Raw genomic sequence first — 26,750 nt, 5'->3', positions numbered from 1 at the left:
ACAAGATTTTTGTAGTAGCTTATTTCAGCATGTACTGCACATATACACAGTCAATTAAGTATTCAGCTGGTTATTATCATTAACCTTCATTAGGGTGCATATCTATTCAGATTATCTGTCCATGTATCAGTTGCACACACCTCTCCAAAATTACAGACTATTATCAACTCAATTCCCTGAAAATGCATGATGAACTGGACATAAAAGTATGAACAGTTTTGGTTTTTTTTTTTTTTTATAATAATTTCTGATCCTATTCTCCATCTCTAAAAAAAAATAATTAAGTAGTATTGTATTACAAGTTTTATTTACCAAGGAAGCCTAGGTCTGTACTACCTCTCTATCAACTACCTTTCTGAATGACAGCTTAAGAAGTTGACTGGGATTTTGGTTTTAAAGCACTATAAAACAATCCAGCCTCATCTGCCAAGCCACTTTACATTTGGACTCCTTTAAGGAAAAAGATTGTAAATGCAAATACAATCAGCAATTCTCTGAAACTTGCACACAGCCAGGAACTGAGATCTGTTTTACTGGGCAAGGATTTCCACCTTTCTGCAGGTCAGTGCATGACTGCAAGAAGCTGAATGTTCGGAAAATGGTATCCTTAGGTGTAACTGACTCATACTGTTACAGTTTAAGTACTGGAGGGTTTTTGTTTTGTTCTGGGGGTTTTTTTGCTTGTTTTTTTTTCATGGTTGGTTGTTTCTTTCCCCACAGCTCAAGCACTAAATTGATTTTTAAATCTATTTTTTAATTACAGTTGCAACCTGCTGAAGCAGATCTTTAAAAAATTAACTGTTCCAACATTGAATTGTTTCTTAGAGATTCTAACTGTAAAACAATTTTTAAAGATCACTTGATCCAAAAGCATACCATAGGTTTCCACAGAACTAATTAGAGATCTGTATTCAACCTATATATAAACAAAGCCCTCATTTTCTACTACCGTGAGAAAACAAAATAATCAAGGGAAAACTTTGTACATGGAAACCAAAAAGGTTTTTGTGATCTAAGAGTATGTGCTCTGGAGGACTTTTTAAAAAATAGAGGATCAGCAGAGCATGTTCTTCCAAGTCATCTTTCACAGTTACCCTTTAGAGGTGTAACAGTTCTCACAATGTGTGCCTACTGTGACCTATTGCTCAAATGATAATTCTGTACCAATTGTTCCTCATTTAGCAAGTATCACATTTCTGAACTCAGACTGACATAAATTCCAGGCATTTTATTGGATTATCACAAGTGGGGGACTGAATGTCTGGACTCATCATTCCTTCCTGTTACTAAGAAATACCAATGAGATTGACAAAGTTTTCTGGAGCTAGAAAGTTAACAGAGTAGTTACTTTCATGATTCAGCAGTATGACTGGGAAACCCCAGCACTGAATAATGCAGTTTAGCAGAAACAGGAACATGGAAACCCCAGTCTTCAAGAAAGAAACTCAGTCGAGACTGTCAAAATGTGAAGAGACATGAGGACTGCAAATCCATCTTATCAGTAAAACCACATACATAAATGCACTCACAAACTGCAGTCTACAAAGTTCAACAGCATCAAATGTCACCTATAGCATGCAGTACAAAAAAAAAAAACATTCTCCTGATTTTTAATTTCATATGCAGTACCTCAGAGTTTTGCGTATGAATTCTAAAGTAGGAACTAGCTCTTCACCATTTATGAGCACAGCACAAGAAATGCACTAACAATACATACTGAAAGTAAAAAAGTGTCCAGGAATTAATCTGATAAGTTAAACTACATTTATGTATTTTTCCTACAAATATCACAAGTTTTGGAAAAAGTGAAATGTTAAAAATTTATCTGTCACTACTAGAAAAAACAACCAAGTTGATAACCTGACTTCTGCCTTAGACCATTTATACTAATTCCTATTTCACAAGAGCTTTTATAAGTTCCAAGAACTTGGTAGCTCTACTGCCTGCCCCCCTGCAATCCATACTGATATTATTTTGCAAACTCTATAATCTTGAACTATAAACAGGGAGAAAATACTGAAGCAGAAGAGGAAAACACAGTGAGAAAACCATGTACCACAGCATTATATAAACTTTTCTGCATAAACTAAATATTTATTTACATTTTGTAGCACATGATCAATAAAGAAATAAAATCACTATTACTCTTTCAAAGTGCTTATGTCAGCGTAATGGATTTTGAAACTATATGAAGTGAACAACAGTGAAATTAAACATTTGCCAAAAACTACACAGTATGAAGTGTTTTCCATTCTCTATGGTCATTAGAAATCCACTGTTTTCAAGTTGGATTCAGGAAAGAGGATGCTTGAACAGCGTCCCTTCCTTTGTAAACAATTAAAGTCCAAAAAACCCTACTATGTCTCCTGGAATAAAAAGGAGATTTAAGTATCATACCTAGTGCAAACTTACTTACAACTTTTAGGAAACAAAGAACAAGTGCAATTAAATGATAGCATAAATTAGTAGGAATAACACATTTGTTGACCATTTCTGTAAGATAACTTCCGAATCTACAGAGAAAAGGCTCCATTAAATGTATACACTACTTTGACCAGAGAGAGGCCATGACTTTTTCAAAAATTTGGATAACTTATTTCAGTACGTTAAGACAGTGAAAACTAAATACTGCTGTTAAACTTCAGCACAAAAGATAATCCAAGGTAAATCACCAAAAATGCTTTTACAAAATAAAGGTGTGAATTAAAAAAAGAGCAGTTCTGCATGGGATAAAAGAAAGTGATACAGTACAGTTTCCATCCAAACCAACAGCAGAATAGTTAGTTTGAATTCAACAAACTAATGGATAAAATTTGAGGTTTAAAGAGAATAAATATCTTCACTACTTTCTGCTAGGCATGAAAATATTTATTTCCAGACCATTTAATACCCATAGAATTAACAAGCGTTCCATACCCTAGTCAGACAACATAAGCTTTATTATTTGCATTTAAACCTCATTTATCAAGAAATAAACATGCAATGCCAAATAGGTCCTTGGCTGTCTCAGCTACTACTTTCGCATACTTTGTTACAATGGTAATAGCAACAAATGGACTTCAGGAAGAGAAAGTAAAATGCTTCAGTGAGTCTCTCACTGATTCAGAAGGAGAGTCAGAAGGATAGGTTAAGCTTGACTGAAAGAAAGACAAGGCTACAAAAAGAAATACTTCAAAAAAATTACAGTTAAAACTACCGGTTAAATTAAAATATGCTGAACAGATGAATATCCCAGCAAGCAAAACAATCTTACCAGTAAACAACATCCAGTGGTGCAAAATATTTCTTCATAATTAAGTCAGCAAAGTAAGCTTCTGTTTCTCTGCAGGCCGTGCCATTGCCAATCACAACAGTGCTACAGCTTTGAAAGGAGTAACAAAAATGAACAATTATTCTTAATGATTCTTTTAGACTTTTTCATATATAGCATTCAATCCACAACAACGACTAATACATCTTATTTTATATAACACAAGGCCCAGATTTAATGAGAACATGTTCCTAGCAATATCACATTGTGTTTAACAGGTTTTCAATGTGACAGTGTAAGTGACGAGTCGAAATTTTCACTCATTTATACTGGAATTGAACAGTGGTAATACCTGCAGAAAAACCCCAAATGATACTTCATATTCATAAAAGAAATGCAATGTTATTTACAGTCTTCAAACACTTTCACCTCGTATTTCCCTCATCTGTTATGAGTCATGAAAAAGGACAGAAGCCCAAGCAATCAGAAACTTAATTCCTTAATGGGAACATCACAGTTTGCAGCAGCTTGCAAAGTCATTGCCTCTAACTGTCCTCATCACAGCCAGTCAGCCAAATCACATCACCTTGTTTAAAGCCAATCTAATGCTTAAAGACAAACTGGACTGTATGCTGTGGCTGTTCAGCAGCTGACTCAGTAGACCAGATGTCTGTCTGTTGGGGATCCCAAAATAGCTGGATATAATAACCTTTCAGTCATCCTGCCTCTATTTGTAAGTCCATCTGGAGATCTACCTGAGGAGGATTTCCTTTGCTTAATAAAACTCTCCCAAAATCTAAATGTGACTTTTGGAACAGGGAAAGATCAATGAGTTATCTGGGGGTTGGGGAGGGAGGTGGGTAGGAAGAGTGAGACTAAACTTATTTCTTAGCTGAAAGTTAATTTTTATTCCTAAAAATACATTGATTGACAGAGCTTTATGAGGATACATTCATAGAATGCAGCCTTAGTCATAGCCATGGCTTGATTTCATATGCTTCTAACATAGCGTAAAAGCATTAATATAGACTAGAAGAAAAATAAACTCAAAAAAAAGTAATTCCATTTAACTCAGAATTCTTATTCCACCCAAAAGCAAACAGAGTGCTTTATAGAGTGAAAATTGTAGTTATGTTTGGTAAAAAAAGAGTAATGGAAGTTTCCTTAGCATACCTGTACTGTAGTAGAAGCCTCTTTATCTTCTCAGCTTCATTAAATCCTTGACCAGAATGCAAGTAAACAACATCGGTATGGAGTATCTGACCTGGAACAATGAAAGGCAAAGCCATTTGATAACAAACACAAAGATCCAAAAGCTATATACTGCAGAACTACTAAAGTTAATTTGTTGATTCACAAAGAAAACTTCTTAATGAGCCATCTTTTCCTTTTATTTTTGTATCCAATTAGAAGAAATGTATGGTGTGCAAAAATGCTTTGGTTGCCAAAGCAAAATGAGTTGATTTATTTTCCAGTTCCCTGGGGACATATCCACATAACAAATAACAAGCATCTAGTCATATTAGGGAAATGAAGTGTATTGTATTATCAAAGAGAAAACCGGAAATTCACTGCAAAAGATTTATTGCTCTAGTATGGTACGTTTTACAGATTCTGTAAAGAGAGGTGAAAATTAAGAATGCAGTCTTAGGACTAGGACTGCAATGCCAGCTTTTGCCATCATCCCATCTATCACATTTGGAAATAACTCTACTAACTGGTACTGATAGCTTATGGTGCAATGCAAATTAATAACCATTTACCTTACCTTTACTGCCATTTTAACACATGTCAAGAACACATTGTTCCTTACACCCACCCTAGGTGGATATAGTCTCATACAAAAAGCAACAGCAAAATAAAAGGAAAACAAGCTGGTTTTTGCACTGGCCAAAAGATGTATGTGTCCCCAGATTGAACTAGGATGAATGGGAAAACAGAACCAAAAGTTCTGCAAATATAAAGTTTCTGACTTCTCCCATTAACACACATACTACTAAACAAAAAGGGCTGATAAAGTGTCCAGATGTCCAAGATATTACCCATGAAAAAAGCTAAGTTAGAGAAAGTATTTAAATTCAAATTCTTTGTTAAACAATAAAAGTGCCAGGTGTTCTCTTTGCTGACTACTGAGAGGCACAATTATTTGAACATGTATTCAAGAAGGCAGAAGGGATTTTAAATTATATTTTAGAAAGAAGTAATAACACCAAAGGATATACTGAAATCCAGGTGCCAGAAACTTAAGCTCAACCCTGAAGAAAGGAATTTGCATAACAGGATGTGAAAAACACTAAAAGCTTAACAAAAAAACCCACCAATCTGATAAAAAATAAGGTTTTGAATCTATCCTTTCCTGCAAATGAATATATTTTTATCAGCCTTTTCACAAATATTTTGAATTGAAACTTACTGGTTGGTGAAATAATTGCCAACTTGCAGCCATGTTTGTAGCCAGGATCTACTCCCATCAAAGTACGGCCCCTCACAGGGCTGGTCAAAAGCAACTGCCGAAGATTTCTCCCAAACATCATCACAGACTCTTTCTCTGCATCAGATGTCAACTTTGATCTTAGAAGGATGAAAGCAAAAACCATTTTCCCCTCAATTAGCTTTCAAACGAACTTCTGAATCATTCCAAAGTTGTAAGGCTTTTTCCAGTCATGTTTTCCATTATCTTTAATTAAACACTACACTTCCGATCAAGTTTTTGACACCTTTTAAAAAAGGATCAGCTACATGATCATCTCATTCTGGTTCTAAGAAAGTGAATCAACATATATACTAGAAACACCTGTAAGAACATACACATACCAACTAACATTCAGATGTCAACTCATAATTTTGAGCGAAGAACAGCTTCTTGTCAGAGCTGATACCTGATTGCAAAGAAAAGTGGATTTGAAGAAGGCAGAGACTGAATTTACTGTAGCTTCCCAGAACTGGAGAAAAAAATCACTACCCAACAAAAAATGATGATCATTTAGACTAAGGGGTACTAGAGAGGGAAACTGGAAGGGTCTATCCAATTAATTGCTAACACACCATGACTCATGAAGCATTCAATTTCATCTATGAATTATGTCATTTAACAGTCATCACAGACAGGTGTAGATTTGAGGTCTTTCTAGGAGGGTATTCTGCTTCCTCAGAATCAAAATAGAAAGCCGATGGGGCCATAAAGTCCTCACCTTTCTTTTCCATGTTCTTCAACAAAAAGAAAGGAGTTAGTCCAGCAAGCATTGACTTTGATGACTTTAAGCAAGAACACTTACTGCAAAGTGTTATGAGAAACCAGTCAGTCTTGCTGAATGAAGGTGTGCAAGATGCATTTGTCAGATGTGGCCAGTAAGACAATGACTGATAAGGACAAGTATTTTTGTCATGGTATGGCATCTTACAAAAAAAAAAAAAGCAAAATCAAAAAAGTAATGAAGACACAAATACTCATCATCTAGCTGATTTTTGTTCTCCTTTTGTGAATACTCTTTGCCATTTTCAGCTGCATTATGTTGCCAATAACTACCATAATTGGGCAAGCAAAAGCAATCCAGTAAAGCCTTCATGTAACTTAAAGAGTAGAGAGTGCCCTTGTTCTCCTTTTCCTTTTACCCATCACTGAAAAAAGAAATATCTGGGTTTATTTTTACAGGAGAAACCTGCATTCCAGTTAACTAACCCTGTAAGAACAGGGCAGGGGAAATTACTCAAGTTGTTTAGGTCCATCAGTGCATGACACAAGAAGGCTACAAATAGTTCAAAGACATCCCTCATAAGTGCTATTTGACCTGACAGGACATGAAGCTGTTCTAAGCAATTTTCAGATGTGGAAGAACTTAAGAGTCTGTCTTGAATTTGCCCAGGATCCAACCAAACAACCAGCTTGGCCCTGTCTCATCCCACAGCGGTACAGAAAGAACTGGTCAGTCTTTCTCATTTGTAAAGCAGTCTAGAGATAGGTCTAGATTCTCTTTCACACATTATTACTTTAACATTTTCTAAGGAAGTGTGCAACAGCAAAAGGCTCCATGGTTTTTGTTTCTGTATCAAGTATACCAGATTGACACTGACATGAATTAAAGTGAAATAGTGAAGGGTATACATGTATTCCAAGACTCCTTAGCAATTCAAAAGTGCTCTCAGCACCAAAGAGCAGACACACTGAAAAAAAATATGGGAATGGCTGCACTACTACAGGTAAGTGGTCCCTCTATCCCAGTATCCTGTCTCCAAGTGTGGCTATAAGCAGCTGCCTAGGGAGCTGATACAGCAGCATTAGTATACCTGTCCCATAACCTCATCCTAGCCTCCAACTACTTTCAGCTCAGAGTGTTTCTTGAGCTTGACATGATTTGTCTGTTTAGTAGCTTATAACAGACCTCTTATCCAACTATCCAGTCTCCTACTGAACCCATGCACATTTCTTGCATCCACTCCGTAGGCAGCAAGCTCTGCAGGTCCACCAAAAACTGCAAATAGCTCCCACGTTTTGGTTGGAAGCAGACTGGTTTTAATTTTTATGGCCCCCTAGGTCTTATACTGGAAGAGAGTAAAAATTTATCCCTAGAAACCCTCTGCCACTTCTCACACACCACTCATTTCTACATCCTCTCTTTTCCAAGCTGAAGAGTCAATCCTTCGCACAGAAATTATTTCATACCTTGTTCCCCTTCACTGGCCTTCCTCCCCTCGAGATGAAGGGACCAAAATGGCCAATAATATTCCACATACTGGCTAACTAAATCAATGATTCTGTTTTGTCTTTATTCCTTAACTAAATAATCTCATCTTCTGAGCATTTAACATTTACGTGGATCTATTTTCTATATACAAGCACAACAGAGATTCAGACAGTCACATGCGCATACAAATGAAGTCTAGAAGTGGCATGTAAACAAGGAAAGGTTGAATGGTTGAAAGCCTCTTGGACTGGAGGCTTTGTACAGAGACGGGCCAAGTTCCAGCTTTCCATCTATCCCAAAGATATGGGGTCCCTACTGCCCACAAGACTAAGTCCTCCCACACTGCAAATTCACATCAGTCCACCTGTGAAGGAAGACTTGTGCAAGAATTAAAATTGCTCCTAAACACATGCTGTTAGTTACGTGCACCTTATGGAAATCATGTTTAAAATTGGCATGGATATACAGAAACTCTTATAACAACAGGAAATGTTACTGAAAGTGCCAGGTGCGTAGGGGGAACATAATGTATGTCCTTTCTATTACATAATATCCTGTATTTTTTAATTTCAAATATAGATCTCCTTTTTCTCTCTAACTGTCTCTCACTCAACGCTTGTATCAATGACATGATCTACTGTCCCAAGTACTGGCCCTTAATTTCAAGTTAGGGATAGTCATTTGATCCTTGAACAAATACCAAGCTACCTCGAAGAATCTAATATCTTTCTCTTTTTCAGTGCACTTCTGGCTTCATCCAAATGGCAAGATGCCCAGCTTCATGTTTTTCCAATTTGTGACAATTCCCATTAATATGGCAGAAATATAAGGCAGAGGTAGATAGCAGTCCTCCCCTCTAAACACAAGATGAATGGTTATTTTGTAAAAAACAAAACAAAACCCTTCAGCTGCTACTTTATGAAAAAGTATCAACCAAGTCAGAATTTCAAGCCTCTCTCCAACTCTAAGAAGCACTCAGACTGTATATCACAAACAGGTATATTGTAATAAAAGCAAATAACCTAATCATGACCTACTAGCTTCTATATTCAATGTTATGAGTCAGTTTTTCAATTGAGATTTAAAACTCCCCACTTCCATATTCAGTCTGAGAGGCAATCCTTTCTGTGGAAAAATATCTGCAAACTAGCTTCAGGTGTGAAACAAGATATACAGAGAAATGTTTGTGTCCCTGAAGACAGAGGAGAGAAAGCTCTCAGTTCAAGAAAGCATGGAAAATTAGGAAAGGATTATCCATTAAAAAATACATCCATGCCACATCACTTGCATCAAATCCTGATGGAATCATTCCATGCAGTACTGCAACAAAATAAAATGTATTTCAAAGAGCCAAAAGCAACACTGGACATTATTATACCAGATACAAGAAATGATGGTATCTGACAGAGTGGAAGAAAGGAAATTAAACAATAAATAAGGTAACTGTCTTGCTGGCAAGTTTCATTCTTCTGATCACTAGAAGTACCAGAAATTTCAATACACTCTTGGAAACTTTCTGTTCCGACATTTAATGATAATAAAAGAAAAAAAATAACAGCAGGGGGTGGGTTGGAAATATTAATGCTAAAAGGAGGTATTGAATACTTTAGCAGCCCTTTGCAAGAGTCCTAAAAATCAGCTTCTGGTGTGTGTGGAAAGAGAATAAAAGAAAGGTAAGGGTTAAGTGGTCATGGACCAGGAATTCTACTGACAGATGCTTTGTATTCCTCTCTAAAGGAGATGTTTCAGCTTTTCCTAACCAGACACCACCAATCATGCACAATTATCACAGAGTAAAAGATAAGCAGACATCCACTCAGGAAGAGGCAACAAGCTTTGTATTCTTTGCATTTATGACTTGTGAGCTACATCTAGGAAGTAGTAGGGAAGGACAGGGGTTTTTTTAGTTAAGAGAACAGAAAACCTTCAGCAATCTACTGCTTAAGACACAACACAAAGGCCACAACAGTCCTGTGGTAGGAACCACAAAGCAAAAACTCCGTAAAAGAACATTGAAGAACCCTTATGTCAGTTTGCTTATTTATGATAAAACCAAACCCCACCAGAAGGTAAGTCTTTTTCTTTATTTAAAATAATATAATTGTAGAGAAGGCTAGGAATGACAACTACTTTCACACTCATGTGACAGGAGCCAACAGTTGGACTCACTATCATGAGATGTTCATTATTTTGGCTAAACAATAGACACAGTGCCTCCCCTAAAGTAACTACATGTACTGTGGTCACAAAAAGTAAGTGAACTCAGCACTTTCAAAAATCTGTGACAATTAGTGCAGCAAAAAACAGGGTCACTAATCGAAAGAGGTGAAGCAATCTTGCTTGAAAAGTAATAAGCAAACACAACATACTGCAGTGAAGAAACCCCAAAGCCATTAGAAATATCTGCTGTTCAAAAACTTTAGCTGACACTTCTTTTCAGAGAGGAAGAACATAGAACATCCAGCCAATAATGCTCATGAAAAGAACTGCCAGGAAAACAAATCCATTTTGAACAGAAACATAAGAGCACAGCCAAGCAGGTGTACAGAAGAACTACACTTTAGAATGTGATTACTAATTTTAGGTACTGAATAAACCACACATGTCATTTTGATACAAATTATTTAAACATTTCTGGTCCAAGAAACAGGGTCTCTGATAAATTCTATTTGAACTACCTCAAACAGGTATAAAAATTTAAGTCACATATCCGAAAGTCTTGCCAGAATCAAACATGTTATGTTTTGGGCAGCTTCTCCTGTATTCAAGAGAGGAATCACACTATCAGTACTGTTAGCCATTAGAAGATAATGCTTTTAGAATGCAGATTTTTTGACATATTAAATAATTTCAATTACATAGTAAACTCTTTTACTACACTATGAAAATACCCTATTAATGAAACTTTGATACTAATTCTTGAAATTTCTTTAAATTTAGGACAATATTACAGATCTTTCAAGTGACACTGTCTGATGACATTACTGCAGTATCTCCAAAAAGAAGTACTGACTTCTCTAGAGCCATCACAATAACCACAAAATGGTATTAGCCTGACACTATGACTAAGTCATTCACCACAAAGTGCAGATGACAAACATGAGGGACACTTTCAACCACAACAATTACTTTGCTGGTTTCTTTCAGACAGGTGAAAAGAGATGGAGTCAGAACCATGTCTATTGCTGTGACATGAAGAGATGCTGGGAAAAATTCAATGACATAATGAATTATGTTATGCTAATACAAGGATAAAGACACAACTATTATGGTAATGTAGATCTTAACTGCACTTTGTTAGATAAACATACAAGCAACAAATATGTGAACATGTGAAATGTCTTCACAGAAAAATAATTTCTCTACTGTAGCCTGAACTGTACAGGGTCACCAATTAAATCTACAGAACCAAGAACACATAGTTAATTTCTTCTGTAAGCACAGAGGATTTAAAAAATGCTGATATTGTAAATGGATAAAAGATATTCTAATAAAAAGCTGAGGAGGGAATTCTCAAGAAATTGGTAGTAGGAAAATACACATTCAGTCTGGACTTACCTGAATTCTCTGCAGAGGAGAGGATATATAAGGCGTTTATATGAATCCTCTACAGAATTCCGTAGTATCCTCATTAATTCTGGCTTTAAAAATTGTTTTGGTCTCCATCTTCAAAAGAATAGAAAAAGAAAAATCAAAAGATATTTTAAGAGCGTATACAATAACTCAGGTAAAAAGGGAATTCTTAACAGACTTCTACATTGAGTGTAATGTCCTATAAACTGCAGAATTACTACAATAATTAGGCAACAAAATTGCAGCTTCAAATATGAATGGAATAAGAAGTTGTTCATGGTTCCACTATCAGACAAAGGACAAGGCCTATCTTTTATCTTTTTCTGTTAGGTATTATAATGCAATCACATTTTATGTTTTAAAGAAAATATAAAAAAATACTACTCTCCACTTTGAGAAATCAAAGCTTATCACAAAAGAATGAAGAACTTTGTTCCATACTATCATTAGGGTTGAATTATTTGCTCCTTGAGTGTCACTGCAGAGATACCGATGGAAGGCAACTGTGTCCAGACAGAAATTCAAGAGCTAAACTAATGTCAGTTAATGAAACCCAAATCAAATTTCATTTGGAATGCTCTGAGTATCTCTATTCAAACTCAAAATGCAATCTATCAATGTTGTAGCAGCCCTTAAAAAAGCAAGCCAAACAACTTGCTAATTATTTTCCTCTTTTACCTGCTGCTGATGTTTAAAATGTAAATAATATTCTAGAAAAAGGAAGAATTAAATAAATAGCAAACAAACACAAGACTATTTCCCAACTTTTTCTAAGTCAAACTCTTTGGAGCATTCCCTTCTTTAAGGAGACTGTGCACAGTGGTCACAGCCATAAATGACAGTTACTTCAAATTTTGTCATCAATTTCAAACTCCCCAGAACAAAGATCCCAGATATTTATACCACTGATCTTTTTGTTTTGGGCAACACTACTACAGGGGGAAGTCCCTGAACAAGCACACAACTGACTTACTGACATTGTCCACCCAATGAGAAGGAAGAAAGATTGAGGAGACACAACCAGATAAACAGAAGTAAAGACTCTAAACATTTTCTATGATAGTCCACCTGTTTGGGTTTTTTTTCTTTTTAAAATATTGATAACATTCAGAGTTTTCTTCACTTGGTGTGTTTTTTTACATGCCTGGGTCCCTAACTGCAAAATAAGATATGTACGTATCTGTTATTGTGTCTAAGTTTTGTGAGATTTTTGGTTGTGTGGTGTTTTGGGTTTTTTTTAAATGCAACACGATAGAATTATGGCCATTTGATAATGTGTCCAGGTGCAGGCCCAGGCAAAAACAGGATGGAATTTTACTTTTGACTTTACTGACTTTCACTCACTCAGAAATACGGAGAATCCTAAATTGCTCCTACCCAGACAGCTTTTCAGTTTTTTAAGGGGATCTATGATTTCCTAAAACAGCTTTTCTAAGTGTCTGCGCATGTTACAGTTGAGAAATGTGTGATCAAGTCAACACTGCATTAACACAGACATACCTGGGAGCAGAATTAAGCTTACAATTTAGTTTTACAACATTCAGAGTTGTGAGTGCTTAGCCACATGACCTCATCACTTTGCTAACAGTTCTTGCAAATAGTTCTGTTATACTTATTTGTAACTAGAGACTCTTTCCATACTTATATAAAACTGGCAAAGGCTTTAAATCCTCTTATTGCCATCCAATTCTATAAACATGAAGTTTTTACAGGTGGCAAGTATGACTACACTCCCCCAGAAAGTATCCTCAGAACAAATAGGAATGAATTCAGAAACTTGGCAGCTGTTTCTCCCTCTCTTCCATCCATTAAAGCCAGGTAGCAAACCTTTCCTCTGTAACCAGGTTATCAGAGCAGATATTTTTATTACCTGCCTATATGTAAGTCAAAATTATTTAGGCAACATTCTATTAAAAATTGCAAAAATTGCAAAGATACCCAAATAGTAATTTCAATAATAGGAAATACTGCATTTTAATCATTCCAGTACTTCATGTGAAACGAGAAAAACCCACTGCACTGCAAAAAACAAAGCAAAAGCATGTGTGTATATTTTTAAAGATCATCACAGCCGAGTTAAGCTTCCCTCTAAGAACAGATTTATTTGATTAAATAATCAAGATTGACTATGAAGCCCTATTCAGAAAAGCTCCATATAAATAATATCACCTTACTCTGTGCATCAGCCCTTCATGTGCATGTACTCACAACAGGGACCACCATAAGCAGAAATGGCTTAGAGTACTGATACATCTCAGAAGATGAAACTATACATCAACAGAGTTAACGTAGCCCATGTTAAGAACCACCAGTATTTGAGGAAGAACACAGCTAGGGTTTTAGACCTGAAGCACAAAAAGCAGAGTTTTGTTTTCCTCCAGGACATTATATAAACTTGTACCAAGTTGGTAACCACAGTCAAAGATTGCACCACGGACTTTACACAGGATCTGAGAATTCTGTCTGGAAACTGAAAAAAGAGTATCAAACACTGAACTTAATTTTCAAGGCTGCAATCGCACTTTGGAACAAAATCTCACCCCTTGCCAAGGGACAACTCCATGTTGTCTTTACATTCAAAGCCAGCTAAACAACCCCTCTCTGGCTGTTTCTCACTGATTCTTTTTCCATGTCCCAAGTAATTCTTTGGGACCAGTGCAGTTCTAGTTAATGGAGCTAGGTTTGCTGCCAAACCACAGAGATGCCGTTTTCTGGGGAAAAATACAATCCATAGGGCCAGGCATAAGGATATTTCTGATTTTTCAGCACAAACCCGAAGTTCAAGGAAATATAGATGCTTCTACTGGCTAATAAAGATTCTGAACTTGAAAAGAAGATACAGTAATCTTTGAGAGCATCTACATAGAGCTCAATACAATAATGAGTAACTCTAGCCTTCCAAGCCCACTTTCCATTGGAGGGGCTTTTAATGATAAAAAATTTGCCTCAGAAGAGCACATAAAGGTCAGCATTTGTTACTAATTCAATAGGCAGTAGGTGATACTGCTTTGTGGCTAGAACACTGGCCAAACTCTGTAGCAAGGTGGCATTTCCGGTTCTGTAACTGATTTTGTGTGCAAGCTTCAAGCAAATTAATTAATACCTTTGCAAAGTTTTCAAATCCTTGCAGTTCTTAACATTCTGCTTTCACCAGTAAATCAATGCAATGAAAATAATACAACTCCCACCCTTGGACAGTCATTTCCAAGCTTGCAGGGCAGAATACATATTTAGTATTTGCCAGGTTGAGAACAATGTTGTCCATCTAATGAGAAAGATCAGAATCTGTCCTAGAAGTTAATGCACCAAGATCTACTAAAATCATTCCTTTGGAAGTTTGCTGATGGTGAAACTGTCCTTAAATAGTAAAAAGGCATAAGCATATATGGCCTCATGAATGCCAAGTATTAATAAGTAGTTCCATTTCCAAGGTCAATATTCTTTTTATCTCAGGATGACTCACAAAAGTGTAATCAACTGAAAATATCTCAATTTCCATCCCACTTTCATTTATGTAGCAGTGACAAGCTGTTCCATTATCTGTGGCTCACAGTGCTTCTGAATTCTGTCATAGACACAGTAAAAGCAAAACTGACAGATATGTTCTGCCTACAGAATATACATCTTGCAGGGAGAATAGAGATTCCATTACAGGTATTAAAACTAGAATGAAACTTAGGTGTGGTGATGAATCCTGATACTTCCCTGGAAAAAAAGAAGTTACTATTAGTCCTAGCTGATATTACTTTATCTGATCAAACAATATTTTAAGTCTTCCAGGGGCTTCCATTTTGGAAACAGAACTCTTTAAGTTTAGTTCCCTAAAAAGAAACATTTTTACTACATCCTTTTCTTGGACTTGATGTGGAAGTAAAACATATGCTAAAGCAGCATCACAGTATACATTTTTATACATTTAGAAAAGTGCATCTTCTCCTATCTTTTTTCCTCCTTTTAGTTATTCAAATTTTAGGATGCGAGGGTAGGAGTTTCTAAGACAATATATATTCTTGAAGAGCAGACATCAAGGTACAGGTTCCAAGAAAAAGACTGACAAAGATATTGCACAAAACAACATATATTTAACGCAAACTTTTGCAAAAATACCTCAAAATTATGCAATGCTAAACATCTCACTACAGGCTTAAAACAAAGCAACTTGTAAGAACAAATCACTAAGAAATCAAAGCTCAATTTTCTAACTTAACCAGAGTCAGGCCACACAACATTTGAGAATCACTGATTGAAGACAGCCACATTTAAATTTGCCTATTAAATCCAACACATTTTTAAACATGTAATTCCTTACATTTGTGAAACTCAAGTTATGTACTTTACTGATCTAAAATCTTAGATAGTCCTCTTTAATCATTGTAATCAGGCATATGAATTATTTTTAGAACTCAGAAGTATATTCTATTGGCTTCTACAAATTCCTTTCACTTAAGACTGCTGGATGTGATGCATACTACAATTTGAAAATATATGCTTATTTCATCAGCCTTCACATATCTTTTTAAAAATTCAATTGTAGAATGGTGCCAGAACTCCCCAAACATGGCCAAAGGCATGATCTTTTCAGCATAATGCTACAGCAGCTGGAAATACAGAATAAGAATTATCTACTTGCTAATTTCATCTAATCTAACAAGTATTCATTGAAATTCTATTTAATGTAATGAGACATTTGAGGTACATTTCAGTATGCAGCTGCCTATAGAAAAAAATATTTCTGTAAGAATATGTATCCACGCAGACCTTTCATTGACACACCACCAACAGAATTCATTCTTCACCCCGTCAGGAATGTTGACCTTCACTGTCAGGATCTTCAGATTTTCCCCTCGGTTAATGGCCAGAATCTGAGCGCAAACATAAATGGCAGAGACAGATGACACACAAAGTACCCAAAAGATAAACATCAACATTTGTGTACGCACTTGCTTGACATTCTGTAGCAAGTCATGATGGTGGTACAGTAAATCAGTTCATAAAGTACTAGCATGTACAGATAACATCCACAGTTTAAAGCACTGATTAAATCACACTGTGGCATAACAAATCATACCTTTTTCCTGGAGACTGCAATCTCAAGATCCAGTTTAAACGCACTTATTATACAAGTCAGCATGAATTTAGTTGGTGGAATTATCTTGTTTAATAACTCAAATTAAAACTCAAGAAATGTTTTGAAAAATTATTCCAATCAGAACTAGAGATCAGAAAGGGAAAAAAGTGAGTCCTACGCTTCAGGCTTAATTCTTCTTCGCAAGATCAATCAAAATTTTAAAATAATTATGAATCAGAACTTGTGACACAAAAGTCATCTGCTTAATTTGAAAAAGGATGATTTTATAAATATTTGTGCCTTGTTAATAAATAGCAGAAAATATTTTAGATACACTCTTTACAACAATAGCAGCACTCCAGCCTTAAAATGTATGTACATATTTCTGTCACAGTCTTGTGTACACAACTGCATATCCATGATCTAAAGTTAAATTTGGTTGCACATGTGCTATCTGCATACAAAGTTCAATTGTAAAAGGAAGTCTGTGGCTCTACATTTAAAACTGGATCACAATAGGAATATCCTTGTGGGTTTCTACTAGTCTAACCTCACTATAAAAGACACTGAACGTCCACCTGAAGCAGGCCTTGTAATATTAAGAAAACTCACTGGCCAAGGGATTTTATAAACACGACAGTTAGAAACAGCCACAAATAAACCTATACGTTTTTAGATTTCATTTTCCCTTCCAAAATACTTTAAAGTGAAAAAATAAAAAAAATCTGCTAGAGGTTGACATTCCTGTATAACTATACATGTTGCTGTATGTAGCAGGCCCTAAGCACTGTCACAACAGAGCATTCTGTGTCAATCATGAACTTTAATTCAATCACTAGCTAACTCAGACATGTCACATATGTTAAATACAAGGGTTTAAAATGACTCGAGGACATAGTACCAATTTATATGCCTCAGCCTTACTGTTCCTGTGACATACCAGGCCTGACATATCATTGAACAACAAAGCTAATAATAAAGATTGTATGTGAAATATTATAGCATCTGGTACCTTAACTGCCAAAGCAAATGTTTTCATGTAGAGATTAGAAAGACACATTTTAACAAATCAAATGCTTTCATGTTTATTCTGATTTTATTTTTTCAAAAGAGAAAAAAGTTAAATGTCAAGCTAAAATGAAATCAAAATGATGCTCACAACAGAGAATGTATCTGATAGAATTATAATGTCATCATTCAGCATGCTGTTAGTGGGGTCAATATTTGCATCACCTTTTGTTTCCTGGCACTCCATCTGCAGAATGTGTCAGTCACCTGAACTTAAACCAGATGTCTTGCAGTCACTGATATTACTTACCTTTTTATTCTTAAACAATCTGCCTATCCTGTTCTAAGTGACATGCATTCAGAGATGAATTATCATCCAAGAAATGCTCAATTAAGAAAGTAATTAGTCAATTTTTCCCTCTAATATAATAAAGGTGGTTTTGTTTTCTGAGTAACAGGTTAGAATCTGGTTATTCTAGACACAAAACAATCGTTTCTTGAAAAAGACTTGTGTAAGACTGGAACAGAACCAGGGGAAGGGTTAATAAAAAAGAACATACGTTTGTCAGAGAAAGCAAGAACAATAATTTGATCTAGCCACAAGATTCACCAAACCTTATTGTTTATCAGAAAAATACAACATCCTTCATTTTGTACAACTATCTTCTATGTTGCAGATTTAGTTACACTCACGGAATAAGTTTTGTCTATTCTGCCAAGGACTTTAATTTCCAATTCCTTTCTAAGTATGAGATTGAAAACAGAGCACTTGCCTCAAACATTACATTTTATTCATGAATTCTCCAACCAATTCAGTCATCTCCAAATAGAGGAAAGCAACCCCAAGGCATACACAAACACTGAACTGTTTACAATTAGTCAAAAATTCAAATAAACTCTTCAAAGATTTTTTTTTCCCTTAGTTATGACAGTGTTGGTATAGCTACTCAGCTACATCCTAAGAGTCCAGTCGGGTTCTCGTTGCTGCCAAAGGAAGGAACTGTGGCTGAACCTCCCAACAGCAAAATGTTCCAGCTGGAAACACCCACAGGTATCTGACCATGTCAAAATCTGGAGTCAGGCTTGTTTGCTTAAAAAGGGTTTTCTCCAGATTTCAGGTTCAGTTTTTAACATTGTCAGTCAAATAACCCAACTCCATGCCAGTCCTGATTATTTCATGGCATGTCTCAACACAAAACGACAGTGGCACAGAAAGTAACCCAGAACTACAGTGTGTGCAAGGACAGCTGCAGAACCAACTTGCAGCTTACTGCAGACCAGTTTACTTCATTGTAAGACACACTGCAAGTCACACTTACGGCTACAAATGCTTTGGTCATAAAGACCATAAAGACAGCTTGTTCTCTTATAGGTAACATGCTGGTCTACCACCCATCCCCTTCACTTACATGTAAACTAAAGCAGAGCTACAGCTGTACACAGACTTTTAAGATTACTAGCACTTCCATACCCAGGCAACAACCAGTTTCGGTGCAGTATTTTACGGAATCCTTTATTTGCAACTCTAAAGAGTTCATTTTAAGCTGACTTCTACTGTTGTCTCTAGCTAAATGCATTGAGAACACGTGTCTGTGCACAGTCATGAGTAGAGAAGGTCTTCAAAACAGTGAATTTTGCAAGTGTTCTTCAAACACAGCTATTTAATCTGCAGTCCTGGGGTATTAGTAAATTACATAAATTCCTCCAAGTTTCAGACTTCCCTATATCTTTTTTATGTATAACCTTCTTTTAAAAATCCTGAATCAAATGAGAGTATTTCTTCACTTGAAGACATCTACAGCTCTCACAATGCACATTCAAGAACACATATTTAACCAGCTTTTTTAATGCAGAAAAGTAGTATTTCTTCAAATTCTTAGGTGAATGGGAAACTAAAGACTTTTAGGTATTAAAAAGGACAGTTATAACACAAGAAAATAAAAAAGAAAAAAGTGGTAATTTGCATCAGCAGGGTAGTAAGGTCAGGTAATAAAGAAATTGAGGGTTATGAGAGACTTTGGAAAGTACAATACTATGGTTTAAGCTTGAGGAAGAAATAGCAGGTAAAGAAAACACTTTTTGTTTCCTTATTTCATCATCAAAACACAAAAAGGAGACAAACAAGGGAAGTGGAAATCTAACAAAGAACAAAAATATCAACAGAAACGAGGAGTATTTTTACAAAATAGGGAAGTCTGCAAACTGCATGTCAGTGATGATCATAAAATGCATTTTTAACTCAACTAGTACAAAAGAGCCGTGACACCTTAGTGAAGCACAAACAACTCAGACTTTTAAGATTCATAATAGAGAAATACTCAGTGTGTTAGAATAGTTAATAGCAGTAATATACAGATGAAAGACAACACATAAGACTGCAAAAACATCACATGATTACAGGACTAGCAGCTACAAGAACAGTGGTTACTTTACTGGAGAGCCAGAATGGGGAAAGAAAGAGGCATTAAGGTTAGTGACAGACATAAGGGGAAACAAACCAAAACAGATCGAGTTAATCTTAACATCAAACAGACAAACTAATGACACATCCTGGATAAGAAGCTGTGCAGCCACATGATCAGAGTGCTGACCAGGTTTGGGAAATCTGGTTTCTAGCCCTGGCTCTACCTAAGCAATGGTCTTCCTTACGTAAAACTGGAAAAAAAAAGGATGCCTTGGACAAGAAATAAATCATACCAACATCCCAGGAAACACCTGTACACTCAATATACATTGCATATCCGTATTTACCATTCCCAGTGCAGGGAAAACTAAACAGTCTTTGTCCGTCAGAGGATTCATTCAATGGTAAAGCATCCAGACAAAAAAGAAATCCATGCAGTATAACACAATCTCCTGATGAATCTACAAATCTTTGTGATAATGTCACCACAGTATTCTTCAATTGCTCTATAGACTTTTCCAGACCCTCTAGAAGCAAGTTTTTACCAAATAATTACTGATATAAATACAGTGAATGTTCATACTTACTACGAAGAGAACAACTACAGGTACATGTTCAAACATCTGTGTAAAACCTATTAAAAATCACTTGTATTTAGTCTTTCACCTAACACCACCCATATTTGGGGAGGAGGGTTTAAAATTAGCCCATACATGTTGTGAAATAATATTTTTTTGTAATAAAGTTCACGACATGCAAGAAAATACCTTAATTCAAAACACCACACTTTTAAAATAGCAAGCAGAGAGAAAATGAGAGCATATCACAGATACAAAAGGAAAAGCATTCTGCTGTAGAGTAAGGCAGCCTTCTAAAGGAAAAGCACATTTCTTGTTGGAAGCAGCTAAGAGGGTTCATGTGGTTTTTTGGTTTGGTTTTGGAGGGTTTGTTTGGTTTTTTTTTTAAAGCTAGGTAATTGTGACTAAAACAAGAGACAATTTACTTGGTGATTAGTTATTAATCAGTGCAAAGGTCTTGACAGTTACATTGAGTGCATCACACTTCAGCCTTTGAGCTTCAGTAATGGGCAGCCTAGCTATCTAAAGTCATCAGCTTCTTATGAGCTAGTAACTTTGCTTCGTTCTTCATCTCTTTTTCTAGTCATACAAGTCTAGGTTTAGGGCTTAGGATAACCAAAGATGCTACACAGAAGGGAATACTGATGACTTAAAACACAAATCCGTTTTTAGGGTAGTGTGTGGGATGTTCCCCTGAGCTGGTTTTGTAGGTCACCTTCAATTTAATTTTTATGGATCCCTCCCTGACACTTCTCACCAGTTTCACCTGACCAGTTTAGTGTCAAATGGCTCACAGCACTATGACCCAGTGCTTCAGAAAACTTCCAAAAGAAACAAAGAATAAGTTTACCCAAGTTTCCTTCAAATACTTACACTCCAAACAAGCAGCCTCCAGACAACTATGGCACTACTACCCCAGTCTCATACCTACAGACTACAAATTATCGCTTAGCCTTTATCCCCCTCCTGATAACACTTGCTATGAACTTGTCATGGGGGGGAAGGAAGGGAGGGCATGACACACGCTGAAAATAAATCACACCAGTATTGAAATCTCCAATATATAGATCATTAGAAATATTTTTAAAATGATAATTAATTAGAAAATGGGCATAATAAATAAACAGTCCTTTGATCAGTTTAAGACAAAGATTAACAGCTTAGTCCTGCATTTCAAGAATCTGAAAGTCTCTCTTATCTTTGACAACTGAAAAGCAAAATCAAGTATCTTTAGAATCAGTTTTAAGCAACAAAATGCAAAAGAAAAGCCACTCTTGCTATAGTTAAAATTCTAAGAAAAAAATATAAATTTGTATGTGTACCTGATGATGCTGAATGTTCTTTATATTACAAGAAAACTCATGGTACAGTTGGAATTTATCAATATCTTTTTCATTGACACTTTTGGATGACACTTTTGCCAAGGCTGACTGGATACAAATGTACCTTTGTTGACATCTGAATAAAAGAAACAAATGTTAATAAGGTTACAAGTTTCATGCTAAAATACAAGTCATTAGTGCTTGTACTAAATAAAAATCAAGTTTAGAGTTAACATAACTTATTGGGCAGACTCCAATTACCTGCAGAACTATTACGTATCTTAACAGTGAGACTGACATAGCATATATTGACTGGAACATACCAGGAGAAGAAATGCAAGCAAACCTCAGAAAAAGCTGAACATAGCCCTTCTCCTGAAGTGAATGGATACTCAAAAGCTAGCCAGTTTAGTCAGTTACTGATTCAGCTTTACAGAACAAATTTGGGGAAGTTGCAAAAAGAAAAAGTTATAGTACCTATGTATTTTATACAACTGCAACATCTCTTTTGAATCCACCCAGTCTCAGAATTAATTCCTTGCTTTGAGCACTTCACACCCATAAAATTTTTCATTATTTTAGGAAGTAAAAAATCCCAAACAGAATCTTCCCAAATGCTCATCATGATTATTATACATACAATACTCTTTAGATCAACAGAATACATCTGTAGAGCACCATGTATTCAATTATGGAGCTTCTAGAGGTCAAACAAATGAAAGTGGTAGTCTGGTAGTGACAGTACACCCTTTACAAAATCACCTCTTCATTGAAGTTATCACACTGCTGTGCTCTAGCCTTTTGATGAAATTGGCTATTACTCATGATAAACAGCAAACAAGGCTGTCAACTAAACAGAACTGAGCTGATTCATATCAACACTGAACGCTCCTAAGGTGGCACCTGTTCTTTGATAACCCTGTTCTCTGTCCCAGACAGTAAACAGCAGAGGAAAAAAAAATAGCAAGCATTTACTACTCGGTCACACCAACCCTCCCCAGTCATGACAACATTGGAATCATTTTATGTAAGAAAACTCAGCTAAAACAGTCAAAAGGATCGGTAACTCCTGCTTTAAAAAGTCACATTTGTTTGCCTTATTGACTAGCAACTTCAAAAATCAACCATCACTGCATGCTAATTACACTAACTGGAGTCAAGCAGCAAATTATTGAAGCAATAGCTTAAGCAAATGAACCTCTGAAAAGTTACAGCTTAAAGGAAGTTCAAGGAGAGAAAATTTTAGCATATAGATCATTAACTGCAAGGGAGATCAGCTCTCCATGGAGGAGAGCCACAGAGAATTTCTCAGTCTTTGGGAGTCACAGTGTCATGCCATGCTCACAGCAGATCTCTCCTCCACAGATAGTCAGATGGGCAGAAAGGCTACCAAACATACCTCTGGCACAAGTGAAGAATCTAAATCAATCTCACAGTAACACTGTTTTCACATCATTAAAAAAAGTTATTTATGGATCTGCACGCTAGGAGATTGAATCTTACCATGTAACCAGAAGTTTAGAAAGTAAGAGTCAAACTTACAATTTTCTGATAAAATCCAGTGTATCTTTATCCTTAGCAAAGATGTCAGCTAAAATATGCTGTACTCCAGCCTCTACTTCCTGAATAGTTGAAAGTCCTTTGAAGGAAAGAGTTATAAATTATAAAAAACCTAATATGAAAAATTTAAACAACTGCACAAGCACTATGAAAATATATAAATGCTTAAAGAAAGTTGATGCAAGATAGCCAATACATTTGCAGAGGTTTCAATGAAGAATCCTAATTAATTAGAACTTATTTAGCTAAGCTGCCTTTCCAAAACATCTAAAGTCATTATATTTTTAATGAACCTGAACTGACCAATGCAGTATCATAAGTCAAAATGACACTAAAATGAGAGAAAAATAATAATTTCTTGGCTTGATGCTAACAGATCTTTACATTTATGATGCAAATGAATTATTTACAATAGCAAAATTAGATATTCAAGTATCATTTTGAGGTTGTAGTAAAATGAGTAATTGCAGAAGTCTACACGTTTTGCTGCTGATAAGGAAACTGCCTAAAATCTTTGCAGGCAACCCTGTCTTTTCTCTGTGTAAGTTTTATATGTCCACTGGTTTGTACCAGGAGTTTGCAGTGACACTTCTGAGGTCACGGTACCCTCATTCCCTCTCACAATATACTGTTCAAATGGTGAAGTTATAAAATGTGTCCACAGACAAAGCATTCTAGAGAGCTGATAACAGAATCATTCAGCTTTCCAAAATACGGAACTATCCCTTGCTTCAAAAGACCAGAAGAGGTGGCAAGTGTTCTCCTTAGCACAGCAGTTGAATTGGACCCGAACCAGGAGGCAGTGAAATAAAACTGACATCTTGTATTTTAAATCAATATATCTAACGCTGTTTCTAACAACAGTCAGTAACAAATGCTTCAGAGAAAAAGGAATCATAGAGCTGGCGATGCAGCATTAACTGTCTCCTTCAACACACATTATTTTTCTCTGATGGACTACCAATATTTTGAAAGAGCTTTATTAACAGCATTTAAAAAACCTGCACAGCTCCAATAACTAATATTTCTATTGAATCCAGAACCCTATTTCTGATTGGGCTATACAGTTACACACTATAAAAAAAATTAATCTTGCCCTTTTTTAGGAAGGGGAAGCTAAACTTACCTGCCAGGAAGAAAAATGTGAGAACATGTTATTAAATGCCTGAATGGATCAGAAGTTGTGGAATTTGGATCCTTACATGTATGAGTTAGTGTTTCTTACAGTAAAAGTGATGTCATGTCAAAATACAAAGCTAAGGGAATTACAAGACATACATCATATTGAATATGAATTAAGACACCCAAGTACCAGAAGTGTACATGGCAACATTATTTTAATTCTACCAGAGAAATCTGAATGAGATAGAATAGGCCAAAACCAGACAGGATTAAAGGAATAATCAAAAAGTTCCCATTCAACAAGCACCACTCACATGGGTGTTTTACAGTGTCTGTTACAAAAGCAGCACATGCTTGTGTAATTAGAGAAATATTTGACCATGAATACAACTAAAAGGAAGAACAAAGTTTTGTGGTGAGCCTGCTTCCTTACCTTTCAAATATCTGGCTTTGAAACATGAACTCCTGTTTTTATTTCAGTTTATTTTTAGTATGTTTAAAAACACTTGAGAACTTAAAAGAACTGAATATTAAGATTTGATGAAAACTTTTCTGTATGTCAAATGGCTCATTCTTTTAAAAAACATTCACTCTGATCTCAAGCTGTATAGAGGTTGTCAAACTGGCTTCCAAGTTGATAAAAGTGATCCAGTTTATAGATTATGTAATTTCTGATGCACCTTTCAAATTAAAATCATTATATAAACCTAAGCAACATTATTTTTAGCACAAAATTGAAAATAGGTGTACTGATTTTCAAAAACTGTAATGTTTATGATGCAACAAACAGCACTTCTTTCTGAATGCACCCTAAATAATTAATCTGAAATTTCACCATGAAGATTTTCTTTTGGTTCTTTACACTCTGCCAGAATAGCCAGATATATGGTTGCAATACACTGCTATATTACATAATGACATGCTAAAAGGCAGTAATTAAACAATCAGAATATTTGGTAACTGATTTTCATTGCAAAGTTAGGATCTTTTTATAAACAATAAACAAAAAACCAGCTGAAGTGGAAAGAGTGAGAATTGGCTTTACTAAGGAGGTACAGTACCTTTATGTTAAAATTCAAAACTGTTGGGGCAGGGAAGAATACAAGTATGTCTCTATTTTAACACCATACAGAAGGTTATAGCAATCTTTGTATTTTACTGTCAGAGATTGCCCCCTACAGATTCACCCATAACTGCATTCACAAAGAAACACAATTCTACAGTCTGGGTCACAATCCTATCATTAAAAGTTCCTGCTCAAATTTCAGAGATTACATCTTCTCCAACCCCTACTGTCACTCAGTAACAAAAGCTCTCCTGCTCACTCCCCCACCAATCACCAAGGCCAGTTTTTATCAAGATATGCTTTGATGGGTGACATTTACTTCAGTACAGAGTATGAGCATATGCTTCTTGTGCAATCAGTGCCAAATCTTCAGTAAGCAATTCAAGTAAGAGTAGAACCATGGAGAGGTCTCAGGTGTGCAGTGTAGTTCCCTGTCTCTTACCAACAGTTACACATGCCAACTCTAAGAACTCCAGACTTCTGTCTCTTATTTACCAGAATTATTACTATATACAATAAAAGACAAGAAGGTTGGAGAACCATGGCATTAAATGTAAACTCCTACCACATGTTACTTAAAGAACTGTTGAATTTAAAATAGTTGCATAACTTCCAGCAATATCAGAACAATTAAAGTAATTCCCTTTTAAAAATATTTTCAGACATTCAGGACATTACTGCTCATAGAAGCAGAGCGCTTACCTTTGGTAGTGGGTCTAATATAAGAAAAGAGATTGAGTTCCACAGGATTCTGCAGGAGGGAGAGAGCAGCAGGTTCTAATCCCAGCTGCTTGGCCCTCTGAGCTTTGGTGCCTTTACTCCCAGTTTTATAAGGTGCAGTCTTCAAACCAAAAAAAAAATCCCAAAACCAAACAGTTATTAAAAGACACAGAAATATTTCAAGTATGTACTTCGCATTATGCACTATTTAGTTATGCAAGATTACATTTAAACTAAGGATGACTTGAAAAAGACTGGTGTACTGACCACATGGTCTAATTCCTCCAAAGTTCTGCAATTTAATAGTGCTGTTAAAAGGCATCCAGATAATTTCCCTTCTTTCTTCAATTTCTGTATCATTGTATGTGTCTTCTTCGCAACGGTACTAAAATACAAG

The 26,750-nt window shown here is 35.8% G+C and overlaps 1 protein-coding gene across 1 annotated transcript in view; it reads right to left on the bottom strand.

Moving 5' to 3' along the window:
• The window catches only part of SRBD1 (S1 RNA binding domain 1), a 132,247-nt gene that overhangs the window by 93,010 nt on the left and 12,487 nt on the right, over positions 1–26,750 (bottom strand). Inside the window, exons 8-16 of the mRNA XM_074925888.1 lie at positions 26,621–26,738; positions 26,336–26,474; positions 23,428–23,524; positions 21,886–22,021; positions 16,264–16,367; positions 11,491–11,598; positions 5,664–5,821; positions 4,424–4,514; positions 3,254–3,361 (exon numbers count right to left, since the gene is read on the bottom strand). Of these exons, the coding sequence (XP_074781989.1) occupies positions 3,254–3,361; positions 4,424–4,514; positions 5,664–5,821; positions 11,491–11,598; positions 16,264–16,367; positions 21,886–22,021; positions 23,428–23,524; positions 26,336–26,474; positions 26,621–26,738 (1,059 nt within the window). The remainder of the gene's footprint in view (positions 1–3,253; positions 3,362–4,423; positions 4,515–5,663; positions 5,822–11,490; positions 11,599–16,263; positions 16,368–21,885; positions 22,022–23,427; positions 23,525–26,335; positions 26,475–26,620; positions 26,739–26,750) is intronic.

This window comes from Athene noctua, chromosome 1 (assembly GCF_965140245.1).
Source record: "Athene noctua chromosome 1, bAthNoc1.hap1.1, whole genome shotgun sequence".
Taxonomy (NCBI): Eukaryota; Metazoa; Chordata; class Aves; order Strigiformes; family Strigidae; genus Athene; species Athene noctua.
The sequence above is the reverse complement of the archived record's forward strand: the minus strand, read 5'-3'. Positions and strand labels throughout refer to the sequence as shown.